A 13,463-nucleotide genomic window follows, 5' to 3' on the forward strand; every position below is an offset into this window, starting at 1 on the left:
TAGTTGGCTCTGATATACTGTGTGCGTATGTATGTATGTATGTATATATATATGTATATATATATATATATATATATATCTTGATATATCTCATATATCTCGAATACATGGAAAACGGCTTCAACGGCATGATTTCAGAGTTCTCTACTGTCTCAAACTGTCTTTGATTGGTCACTGAGTGAGAACCCGAGACCACGAGGAGGTAGGCTGAGGGAGTTGCAGTGCAGTCTTGAGGTTCAGAAAGTACAGTTGGTCATTCTATGTGTAGATGAGGGGGGGGACACTGCCATCTCAGGAGTAGGACAACTGATAAACATGCAATGAACATTTTCATGGAGGTTCTTTTGGAAGAACTGGGGTGAAAACGCCATTGCAGAGTCATCATCCTACCTTTGTTTTACTAACCACGATGCCAGTGACTCCGCCTTCATTCGGGGTAGTCAGTCTCAGGCTCAGAATGCCGTCAGCCCATCTGTTCCTCCTTGGCGCTGCAGGCCCTCTTCAGCTCCGCGGGGTGGTCAAAGACGGCTTGGATGAACTGGCCAAACAGGCGGTCCATGTAGCTCTCGCCGCGTGGGAACAGGCCCTCCAGAAAGGCTATGTGTCCACCATGGGCCGTCACCAACAGGGCAACATTGGGCAGGCGCTGGGCGAGGGCCAATGGGAAGGCTGCGGGGGAATTAAGAAGGGGGGGTCAGATGCAGTGATGGCCCGTTCCTTTATCGCAAACAAACTGGGATGTAGCCGTTGAATGACGTCACATGTGTTTTGTTAGCGTTCCATTTGCAGAAAACTGGCAGCTGGGAAGTTCACTGTTGAATTGCGTCGCATCCGTTTAAACGAGTCAGATCTTGGTCAGATCCAGTCACTAGCCACTAGCCAGGCTAGCTATTATTAGCAATAACAGTTGATAACAAGGCATTTCGTGGCATTTTGCGCATACAAACAATATGTCCACAAAGATAGAAGTTAGACAGTGCTGCTGTGTTTGCAGCTGATTTAATGAGACACAAACAAGTCAGAAGTGCTAATAAACAACATTTACTACTATAACTACTGTTGTTGTGCGGAGCAGCCATCTTGGATTTTTGAGGTCGGGGCTGCTGAGGCTCCTACGAGTTTGGAATGAGAAATACCAGCTCTGGTGACGTCACCGTCCCAGATCATGACCTTTGAACCGTCAGATTACCAGTCATACCAGTTATAAAGGAATGCCCCATGAGCGGAAGAGGAAAGAGGGCAAAAGATTCAAGCAGCAAAGACAAAAAAATATACCATGTTTGGGGGAGAAGGGGTCATCAGCAGCGTTCAGGCAGAGGATGGGCACTGCTGTCCTGGGGAGTTTGTAGTCCGGGCTGGCATCGTTGTAGTACTCCAGACACGATTTGTAACCGAACTGCACCGCGGTGAAGCGTTCGTCAAAGTCACGAAGAGTACGCGCCTATAGGAGGGACGGATCAAGAAGAGAGGAGAGGAAATAATAGATACGTCAAAGGTACAGAAGTAAAGAGAGATTAGAAACGTTGTCAGGCAGCAGAGACAAACTAAACCTCGTGGCGCAGTGGAGTGAGGAGCAGTGCCCTACCTTCATTACATAATCAATGTCCACTACTTTCTCCAGGATCCTCCTGTGCCTGCATGTGACAAACACATTTGAAACGTGTCAACTTGACCATTTTCATTTGTTACGCTAAATACGTCAATTAAATGAGGACAGAGTCAGGGCGGAAGCAGCTGCAGTCACGTGACCTGTTGACGGTGTGACACAGGATGACGGTGAGGTGTCGGTTGAACAGCAGCCAGTTGAGGGGTTCCTCCACGGAGGCCGAGGACTCCAGTGTGTTCCAGCAGACGGACAGGGTGATGCCCGCCTCCATACCGGACTCGCTCCCCCTACGGGCCAGGTAGTTCAACAGCAGCATGCTGGTGAGGGAGGAGGAGAAAACGGTTGTGAGAAAAATATCACACAGACAAGATAATAGAGGGTATGAACGTGATGTCACGGACACGGAAGTCAGTTAGTGAGGGGGCAGAAAGACTGAGTAGATGCGTTAACGTTCGGCTTGAATGCGGTGAAAACACATCTAAAATGGGAAAGAGCTGTTGTGCGATTGCTTGTACAAATAGATTCAGCAAGAAATCGGCTGCCGAAAGCTAAAAAGGAGAGACGCAAATGGATCGCTGCAATTCGCAGATTAGAAACAACTGGAAACGAGGCGATGCAAACGTGGGTTTTTCCGTTGCCATTTTGTGCCATTATGATCAGCATGGTGGCTGAATCACACTCCTACAGGAGGCTACCTTTGGAACCCTGCTTTGTGGAATAACCCCCCCAGGTGAAAGCTTTTGATTCGTTTCTGCAAGATGTTGTTGTTAACATCAGTAACCGGGGAATAAAACCAATAGATGTGACCTAACGTTAGCAATCATCTCTCTGTGGACATGAATGATGGATAGCCTATCTGACACAACCAGCTGTGTAACATAGTAAGTGACTCTGTCAGGGACCATGTTGGAAATAAATGTTCACACTTTTACATGTCTTGTTCTGCTATATCCATAAATAAAATCAATCAATCAATCAATCTACTGCTTGTTAGCTAACACTCCTGATAAGTTTCTGTCATTTTGCAGTCTGTTTAACAGCCTGTGTTTTTCCCTGGATATTAGCTGTAATGTTGCGATGCGCTACTGTATACTGTATGAACGTCTGCCTGTACATGTAGGCCTATATAAATGTCAGAAAACCTGATTCCTCGCCACATGTCAATGTCTGTGGGCCACCGGTTCTTTGGTACGTTGTAAGGATGACTGGTGATTCCAACTGCCTTTAATTTAAGCTGATAATTGTGTGATTGTGTGATACTAAAGGAAGTCATGTTGCAGGCTGTTTTGCCACTCAGTCTGACTGAGGGGGCGTGCTCCGGTGGGAAAGTGACGCATCTGTGCATACCCTCTATAAAATGGGAGGAGAGAAAGACAGCAAGGCTAGAATTGGTCAGAACAGGAGAGATGAGAAGGCAACACACACACACACACACAGACACACACACACACACACACAGGCCACGTGCCATGAAATCATTATGAACGTGACCTGAGGAGAGTAGGCTGTGGTAAATCACTACATGGCGTCGCACCAACTCACCCTCCCAAAGACACCCCGGCACCCAGCAGAGGGGCTTGTGGGTAGAGCTCTTTGACGTGGAGGACGACACACTCGAGATCGGAGGTGTCGGCTGCACAGAATGTGAGGGGCGTCTGAGGAGGACAGGAGGAAGGGGGGGGGGGGGTAATAGGTCATGTAATAGGCCATGCCCATCACGGGGGAAGAGCTCCGTTCATTTCCACACACCAGCGTCATTTTCCTTGAATTAAACATAGCTAAAAGCTGGTCTGCGCAGACAACAAGTGTAAAAAATCGCCAGTTCAAGTTTTTTTGTACTCCTGAGCAAAACAAGGAAGCCATTGAGAATTGGCGAGAAGAAAAATGTGGATCTAGCTGTCAAGAAGTAAGTTGGAGTGTTCATCTTCCGTATATACGATCTTTTGATGCAACACGCAACCATGCACGTGACATAGGAGAACGCCAGGATTGGACAGGAGTTTGTGTTTTCCCCCGTCTTGGGCGTGGTTTCTGAATGATGACGCGTTACGCAGTGTCTCTATAATGTACTTTCAATAACCCAGATAACCTAGATAAGCGGAGCCTTTGATCAATCTTGGGACATACATTTTAGGACTGGGAGGTTGGTCACACCAGGATTGGCCAGGTGAAGCCTATTCTCACACTGGAAAACCAGAAATTATCAATTGTTCGCCTGTGTAGTGCAGGTTGCTGACTTTTGGGACTGGGCAGCAGGGGCAGGACTGACTTGCATTCATTTCTAGCCGGCCATGTTGAACTTGAATCATGACCAAGACGACATTGCCTATAACACTGATATTACTGTAATAGTCACACTGCTAAAATGAGAACTTCAACCCACTGCTTTCATACTGGCTGATCATCGGTGAGTCATTAAAATTCACAGGTGAAAATCTGAACGGCATCAAGCTAACAAAGTGAAGTTACCATGTGGTTGTGCAACCGGTCCATAACACATTAGCTGAAGGTTGGCTTATGGTACGGCGCTCGACAGGTTTCATAAATGTCGCATGACAGAAATAAAAGAGTCACACGACGTTTTCAATTCATACTTTGGTGGAAGATTTCAGTCGTCTCCACGGTAACAGCGGGCCGGCCCCTCCCACCCCCTCCTCCCAGCAACAGCATCCCCTCGGCTCCACTCCGAGGAGGAACGGTTGTTCGCCTTCCTCGGAGTCCAAATCACTGTAAAACATCTTGCCCGAGTCCTGAATGCAAAAAATAACCACGGGCCCTCGTATATCTGTATTTTTCCCCACATCAGTTTTGACAGACAGCGGCTCGCTCCTCTTTTCAGAGAATCTCTCTGCTCCTCCAGACCTTCACTCCGCCCACACCGAGCACTGTCTGTTTCCCCCGGGGGAGGAGGCTGCCCGGGCAGGCTGGCTGTCAGACACCGCTACACTGACGGAACTCTCTCTCTGGCCACAGTGTGCAACAAAATATGCCTGTGTCGGCGACATAACAACATTCTCCACGTAGGCGACAAGAAAGAACAGTGTCGAGAGAGAGTTTTTTTCTGTCGCCAAAGACGTCATATCTGTCGAGAGACTTTCAAAAGTGTCCAAAGATGAAGCATGAATTGGGGATGAGCGTTCTACTCACCAGCAACTCCTCTCCTCCGAAACCTCTGTTGTTGAAGACCACACATCTAGGAGAGAGAATATCAATGAAAACAGCTGGAGCAGCCAAAACCCCTCGACACCATATTTCTGCTTAGGTGCGCACTCAGTACAGTTACGCTTTCGGATGGAAAATCTCCAAATTCGTCAATTTTCTTTTTTTTTTTTCACGAATGGATTTTGTGGGTACCCAAAAAGAATCAGTGAAAGTTTCAGGTACTTTGGAATAGCGAAAGATGACATATTACTGGTTATTAATGTTATTATAGCTATTAGACTACCGGGTATGTTAAAATGTTAATGTTGTTTTTCTTCCTTGTGAAAATCAGCTTTTTTGAAGATACAAGGTTTCCGCCCGACAGCGACGATATTTGTTGTAGAATGGAATTTATATCAATAACATTCTTCTCCCGCATAATCAGCATCTCCAGCCAAAATGAGACGGTGGGCAACTTTGAGGTCAAATCACTTGTGATCAAAATAATGAGCCACGAGTCAAAATGTACAAAATGGCGCACATATATTTAGCCAAACACATCTTCGCGACAATGATTGCAAAGCGACTGGCTCCTTCGTGGAAAAACTTACATGATTATTACAGATCAAAAAGTACAGAAGCGCAGTCTCGAATGACAGTCATTCAAAGATCTTTTACTGAGAGAAACACAGCATATTTTGGCTAGCTGGCAGAGAGCAGAGGACTGGTGACCCTATGGAGCAAAGAGGGGAAAGGGAGAGCAGGGATGAAGGCCACAGCTGAGTGTGTCAGAGTCACAGGGCACTGTGTGAGGCTACAGGTTATCTGAATATGGCATCTGTCTTCCATAGATCAGGATGTATCTATGTGTTGTGCATTTATGACTAATAATAACTAATACCAATATCTATGGGTATCTGCTTTATGGCTATTGATTATGAAATAAGCCAATGTAACTTAATTTTTTCTATATCAATATTGATGAGACTACAATAAGTCACTATCTCTTTGTGCATGCAGATACAGTTCAGGTCAAGGTGTAGGGTGAGAGCTGTAGCTGACCTGTAGCCACGCCGCGTGGCCTGGCTGACAGCATGCAGCACATAGGGCTGCTGGCTGTTCCCCGTCAGGCCCGGGAGGATCAGCACAGTGGGCCGCGTGGACGACTCGGGGTAGGCTGCACTGCTCCCGTTGTCCACCCAGTCCAGAGAGACCTGGCCGCCATCGGCCGTACGGATCAGCTCGCTGGGGGGTGAGGGGAGGGGAGGGCGAAAGCAGAGAGCAAGAGAGAGAAAAGGGAAGAACTGGTTCATTCCAGCTGGTCAAGTTTATGACAAAGAGTATTAGTTAATAGGCCCCTTTCACAGCAACCGTTTTGAAGTGGTAAAGCAGGAAGTCAAGCAGGTGTAACCAAGAACATTAATGATGGTCCTGGCACTGGAACACCTACATGGAATGGAACCATCATTAATGGTATTGGTTACACCTGCTTTACCACCTCAAAACGGTTGCTGTAGTGTGGAATGGGTCTATACTTGAACTTGTTTGAAAATTAATAGTTTTGTACAACATATAGTTCTATCGAAGTTCTATCCAGCGAGAACAATGCAACAGGACAGAAGATCTTGTGGAGAAGGTTCATCCTACTTGCGATAGGTGACAGACGGTTTGGACTTGAGGAAGGCTTGGACCAGGGTTTGTAGCCGGCCGCCCCAGCACCAGGGAGTGGGACAGAAGCGCTCAGCCACCACAGGGCAGTGCTTTTGGAGGAAGACGCGGAAAGCATCGCTACACACCAAGACTGGTGTCTGAGAGGTAAGAGAAACAGAGGAGCTATGAGTATGCAGAGGAAACCCAAATGAGTAACTGTATTATTATGCCTGTGAAACTAGATGGGTGAGTGTGAGGGGGGAAAGAACAGACAGTGCCGTGAGGCATGAAGCTCACTTGGGGGGGGTGTGTGTGTGTGTGTGTGAGAGAGAGAGAGGGAGAGAGAGAGAGAGAAGCAAAACACCCCTATGCATAGCACACTACAAAACTATGGAAGCCCATTTGCACCAGTGTGATAAAAAAAAAAATGTTCCGTAAGTCATTCTAATGAGAAACATTCTCAAAATGACTTAGTATCCTAAAATAAAAAATAATGTTAGTATCTCAAAATAATGAGAAACGTTCTCAATATTTTGACTTTGTATCTAAAAATGAGAAACTTTCTCAAAATAATGAGTTAATAGCCTATCTCAAAATCCTATAATAAGAATGCGAAGTGTGTGTGTGTGTGTGTTTGTTTGTTTATTAAAAAGGGTCCCTGCTAGTCTTCCTGGGGTCCAGAGTGAGTGTGTGTGTGTGTGTGTGTGTGTGTGTGTGTGAGCGAGCAGAATTGTGTTTGCGTGATCGTGCTGAATCTTTCAGGAAGTGTAAAGAGCACCCCTGCAGGTGACCTAAAGTCACTGGATTTTTGAATTAGGTAATTAGGCCCGACTAATGGGCAAATAATTTGCTAATTAGGGGCCAAAATGACTCAACACAGGTTTAGCACCATGGAGAGCTCCAGAGTGGAGCAGCACACAGGTGAACAGAATTTGAATCGAAATGTCTAGTATTTATAACTTTAGTATAACTTTTTAAAACGTGTTTTGTATCATTTTAGTATAACTTTGAGTAAACAAGCAAACAGGGGTGAAGGGGCACTGCACTATCTCAAAATAAGAATAAAGAAACTCAAAATGACTTAATAGTATCTCAAAAATAATGAGAAACTTTCTCAAAATAATGACTATATCTCTAAATAATGAGAAATGTTCTCAAAATAATGATAAAGTTTCTCGCCATTTTGAGATACTACTATCATTATTTTTGAGAAAGTTTCTCATAATGGGCTCCCATACAAAAACACAAAGGAAAGGGGAAATATAGCCAAACACACACGCCCAAGTTGAAAACATTAGAAACCCACATTCTCTGATAAGTAGGATTGTGCCTATAACGTTATGTGGGGGGAGGGGGAGCCTGGCATCAAATGCTGGTCACCTACTGAGCAGAGCAAGGGAGAAGATGAGAGACAGAGTGCCCCACCACCACCACCAACAGAAATTTGAATAATTCAGCGTGTGTCAGCTGGGAAACGGGATAGGAAATGCCCGAAGCCTTGCAGGAGAAGACAACACTGCAGAGAAAACCATGCCCCGAGGCGGCTGCTCTGTCCAGCCGCGGACTGACCTGGACCTTGCGGCCCCAGAGGTAGCACAGTGCGGCGCTGAAGGTGCAGATGGCCACCGTGTAAGGTCTGGAAAAACACTCCGAATATGTTTCCCATAGCTCCAAGTGTGGTAAAAACATAGCAGTGTGGGTCAACTCCAAGTCTAGATAGCTGGCTGAAAAGACAGAATCAATCCCTAATAACGTTACCTTCACGGAAAAAAAACAAATGCAGCAGCCCCACACAACAAGGTCGATGCTGGTAACGTTAAAGGTGCCGTGGAGCTAGCATAGAGCTAACGTTAGCAGGTTAGTATCTGACACCACCACTCTCAACAGACGGGTTAGGACAACTGAAGTTGAAGAACTCCGCAAACCTGCCTTGATAAGCACCATCTAAAGACGCGATTGTCAGCCACTGCCCTCTACTCCACATCTGTTCAACCCTTCAACGATAACGATGACCGACCTACGTCCAGTGTCCACCACCAATTCACCGGTGTGTTTGCTATCTCTAGGAAACATGGCTTCCTGGTTGCGAGAGCGTGAGATTAATCAAAGATCGTCTGTTTAACAGAACAATCACTCCATAGTTAAAAGAAAGCTGGCATACCCCTCAGCCTACTCACGTGATACTGTGGTTGTTCAACATGTTGCCCTTACCCCGCTCGCCGGACGCTTCTGGCTCATACTGAGCGCATTAGCGCCCGGCGAATGCAACCCATTTCACATATTAAATTTTGCCATTTTCACGTCTGGGTCTAAAATCCCGGCTCCTACCTGAGTCTTCACGTGAAGTGAAGACGCTATCCGATGTCCAACATCCTCTTCTTTTAATAACACCTAGTTGTTGCATCCAAAATGTTGCATAAAATCCACTTTTCTGTCGCTCAAAAACCGAAAACCATATATCTGGAGCAACCCGGAACAACGACTCACTGTTTACTCAACAATGCCCCCCACACTTCCGAAATGGTATTGCACCTCCCATTTCTGCATTTGTGCAGAAACGGAGGTGCAATACCATTGCGGAAGTGTGGGGGGCATTAGTGAGTAAACAGTGAGTCGTTGTTCCGAGTTGCTTCAGATCAGAGAAGAAGAAGGAGCGGTGCTCCAAATACATGGTTTTCGGTTTTTGAGCGACAGAAAAGTGGATTTTATGCAACATTTTGGATGCAACAACTAGGTGTCATTAAAAGAAGAGGATGTTTGACATCGGATAGCGTCTTCACTTCACGTGAAGACTCAGGTAGGAGCCGGGATTTTAGACCCAGACGTGAAAATGGCAAAATTTAATATGTGAAATGGGTTGCATTCGCCGGGCGCTAATGCGCTCAGTATGAGCCAGAAGCGTCCGGCGAGCGGGGTAAATGTTGCCCCATGTTTTGTCCATCTAACTTTGTTGATACAGTTGCTCAAGTAGGTTGATTATCTTGTATGTATGAGGTGAAGCAAGGCTCCATAATGATTGCTATCAGTGATTGTAATGTTTCTACGTTGTGTGTTGAAACTTGAAAGTTGTCAGGCTACAGCACACCAAGGCAAGCAGAAAAAAGCATAACTTGCTCGAGTTCGCACAATTTATTCGCCAAACTCGAGCGAATGAGGCAAATTTCGTGTCATTCGCACTGCGAGATTTGGCTTAATTCGCGTCACCCGGGGCGTGACACAGTGGAGCTGCTACAGTAAGTATAGCCTACTAGATGTATTTTAAACTATAGGCCAGTGTCTGACCCACTGTTCTTTGAGCCAGAGCCACTCACTTTTTCACGCAAATCTAGGGAAATTTCAATTATTAGAGATCTGATTTTCTTCTCTGCTGTATCCAGAATTTGTGATTTCCATATGATGAGGCAGATGTAGTCTAATTTTGATGTTTAACAATATTTCACGTTTTATTTTTTGGTTTACTGTGTTTTTATGAAACCTCAATGTTTCATAATGTAGGCCTATCACCTGCAAAAAGTAGGTCATGTCTCAAAAATTGCCATTTAACACAAGAACTATCCAGAACAGACATGCCCTTCAATTTGATTGTGGTGCTTGGAAATGGAGGCAGAGTGAGAGCTCTTTCAATTTTCCTTCTCTCAGCAGCGGCATATGGCATTGCCCTCGAGGGGACAGTCTGTGTCATTCTGCAAAATGCACAGGCTGTACAGTACAAGCTCCATGCAGTAGCGGCGCCAGAATTCATAGTATGGGTGGGCCTACAGATGAGCAGGTGGGCCAAAGAAAGACGATAATAAACGACTACGTGCCTGAGCCTCGGCTTATCATGGGATCACACCAGCTGTGACAAACAAATGTGAGCCAGGGGTGTAAAGTGTGTGTGTGTGTGTGTGTGTGTGTGTGTGTGTGTGTGTGTGTGTGTGTGTGTGTGTGTGTGTGTGTGTGTGTGTGTGTGTGTGTGCGCGGGGGGAATGTGTGTGTGTGTGTGCTAGGATCACCCCCCTGTTCAATCTCGACCTTCCAATTGTATGCCAACTACACACCTGTAAAGTTTTGTGACTGCATCTTGCACGATTTTGACGCTATATCACATTAGCAAAATCGTGGAGGGGCCAATGTGGGGGAGGCCGACCCTCTTACTTGGATCTTGCCCATTTTCGAACTCGACCTTCATTTTTATGTGAACTACACACACCTGGAAAGTTTGCCGACTGCAACTTGCACGGTTCTTATAATTAGGGTTAGGCAAGTACAACAATTTGGTTAGGGTATGGGTATGGTGGTTGTGGTTAAATAAGAAAACCCTAACCCTAATCTTAACCACATATTTTTTTTACACGTTTTCAGGAAAAAGCGGTTGCGGTGACCAATCAAATGAGTTCGGGGGGTGGTTTCATCTAAACTTGCTGCCCCCAAGGCCATAATAACGGTACCTAATCCCAGACACGCCCACTTTCCATTGGTCAAATCAAACTCCTCCACATGCTATGTCCCACCTCTCTACCCTGTTTCAGTTGGAACACGTCACAATAAAAAATCACAGACCCTGAGAATCCAATTTTTTACACCCCGGACCTTATTTCCAGCTTAAAATATGATGTTTTACTCACCCAGATAACTTTGGTTTCATTCTGATCACCATAGAAGATATTCAGGTCCGAGTAGAGTCAGAACTGGCCAAAACGGGCAAAAATGGGGCGTACGTAGTACACACTGCAAATAACGTATTTTCTGCAACATAGCGGTTCATATCCTCATAATATCTTCTCCATATGAACGTGAATCCATCTAGTCTCCTCCGGGCTGCCTCGGGCAGCTTCGGGCAGCCTCGGTTTCCTCATCCGGGGTCTGTGAACTATGGCGATCAGAATGAAACCAAAGTTATCTGGGTGATTAAAACATCATATTTTAAGCTGGAAATAAGGTCCGGGGTGTAAAAAAAAAAAGAATTTTCCTTTAAGCAGCACCTGAGAATGTTGATTTTATGTTGAATAAGCATAATCATTTTGTTATCGAGATTGCTGACTTTTTTTTTACAAAAAAATAATAATGACATGACAGAGATGGCCTTGCCTTTTGAGGGCATATATCGCAAATGGCACCACTTTAGAATGTGTGTTCTTATGTGAACACAGGTGTATTTCTGGGGTGGCAATTTGAGTCCTTTGCCAGGGCCCGTTCTCAGTTCTTACTGCGCCAACTTTGACGAGGTGGTATTTTAAGAGCACAGCACAGCACACTGCTATGAAGAAATATAGATAAGTAGAGATAAACTCCATGACAATGTTTAGCCCGTTTGATAGTCTTGATAAAAACATCTTGTCATGATGTTGTTCCATGATATGACAAGAGGAAGGAGGGAAGGTGCGCTTACTGATAAGAGAAAATACAATTGCTTCATATTGATGTTCTGTGCGCGTGCGTGTGTGTGTGTGCGCGCGCACGCAAGTGTACGTACGCGCAAAGCATTCATTGTGCAAGTGTGTGTTGGGAAATTTGACTTGTATTGAGATTGTTACCGTTTTTCTTTTGTTTTGCAACAGTTCCATAGTGCTACATTGCATTGTCCAGCAATGTTGGGGTAACTCATTACAAAAGTAACATATTACATGTAATATATTACTTTTAGCAGTAACTCAGTAATATAACTTATTACCAATGGGATTTCAGTAATATTATACCAGTTACTTTGTCAAGTAACAAGTTACAAGACAGCTTGCTGCAAGGGAGCTGGAAGTGGGCTGCTGAGGGTGCTGCAGCACCCCCTACCTAAAAGTACTTCCAGCGCCACTGCTTAGAAGGGTTTCTCAGGGACCATTGTCCAGTTCAGCACTGCGGACAGCGTCAAGGGTGCTGTGTGGCTCGGCACTGTCCTCAGTGCTGAACTGGACAAAGGCCGAGACCTAATAGGCTTAGGAGTTCCGTCAATTCTCTCTCACCCTTAATTAAGAACATTCATATATCCAAAAACAAGGATTGAACCAATATATCTTTGGAGGACCCTCTCTCTCTCTCTCCCTCTCTGTCTCTCTCTGTCTCTCTCTCCCTCTCTCTCTCTCTCCCCCCTCTCTCTCTCCATGTATTTAATGACCAAACACAGCAGCACATCAGGGAACAACACTATACTGTACTTTCAGAATATCAGTTCAATCAGGAGAGACTAGATACCAGAGAATGAATAAAATAATATTTATTACAATAGTGAATGATGAATTACAGAACTACATAACCACACATGCACCTATCCCAACAGCAGAACAGCGTACAGTCTGGCACAGCTCCTAAATAATGTGTGTAGTGAGTGAATGAGTGAGTGAGTGAGTGAGCGAGCAAGCTAACAATGGCTGAGCACCCTGATACACTACAGGAGTATTCCCCTATGTAGTTGTTTTAATGTCTGTATCTTTTAATTATGTAGCTATTTAAAGCAGTATCAATAGATGTCACTGAACATACAGGTGAGCAGACAATTTTAGAACAAAAATCATACTATATAGTTTTACCATGTTGTGCAATTTACTGCCAGAGAAGTTGTCAATGAACTGAAATCTACCAAGTAGTCCCAATCTAAATATAGAGGCAAAGTGACCGCCTACTTCCTGCTTCAGCACTGTACCAGAGATTTTCATCCGCCATTTATTTTCCCATAGATATTTCGTAAAATGCTTATACAAATAGTTGTACTTGTTCAAACCAAACGGTTCAGATATATTTAGAAACAGGAGAGACCACATTACATTTCAGTTGGACCAAAATGTAAAAAAAATTAAAGAAAATATTTTTTCGATGTAGTTAAGTTTTGGTCTGAGTGAAATGTTCTATGGTCTCTCCCGATTCTAAATATAGCTGAACCGTTTGGTTTGACAAAGTAAAACAATTTTTATACACATTTTACAAAATGTCTATGGGAAAATAAATGCGGGTAAAAATCTCTGGTACAGTGCTGAAGCAGGAAGTAGGCGGTCACTTTGCCTCTCTATTCACTACATGTTCTCACTAAATGTGGTCTTCCTTGTCAAATTCCTTGGTTGACTTGATTGGATAGTTGTCTGCAGTACTCATTTCATGT

General features: G+C 44.8%; 1 protein-coding gene across 1 annotated transcript; it reads right to left on the reverse strand.

Moving 5' to 3' along the window:
* Positions 1-221: 221 nt before the first annotated feature.
* LOC310782614 (phospholipase ABHD3-like) lies at positions 222-8,086 on the reverse strand (the record flags this gene model as incomplete). The annotated part of the gene is made up of 9 exons (XM_083643296.1): positions 222-669; positions 1,276-1,441; positions 1,586-1,634; positions 1,750-1,923; positions 3,149-3,261; positions 4,754-4,799; positions 5,810-5,992; positions 6,395-6,555; positions 7,967-8,086. 9 exons carry the CDS (start codon positions 8,084-8,086, stop codon positions 464-466), a joined length of 1,218 nt encoding a protein of 405 aa, XP_083499422.1. The 3' UTR covers positions 222-463.
* Positions 8,087-13,463: the final 5,377 nt, after the last annotated feature.

This window comes from Poromitra crassiceps, assembly GCF_964638095.1.
Source record: "Poromitra crassiceps genome assembly, chromosome: 9".
Classification (NCBI taxonomy): Eukaryota; Metazoa; Chordata; class Actinopteri; order Beryciformes; family Melamphaidae; genus Poromitra; species Poromitra crassiceps.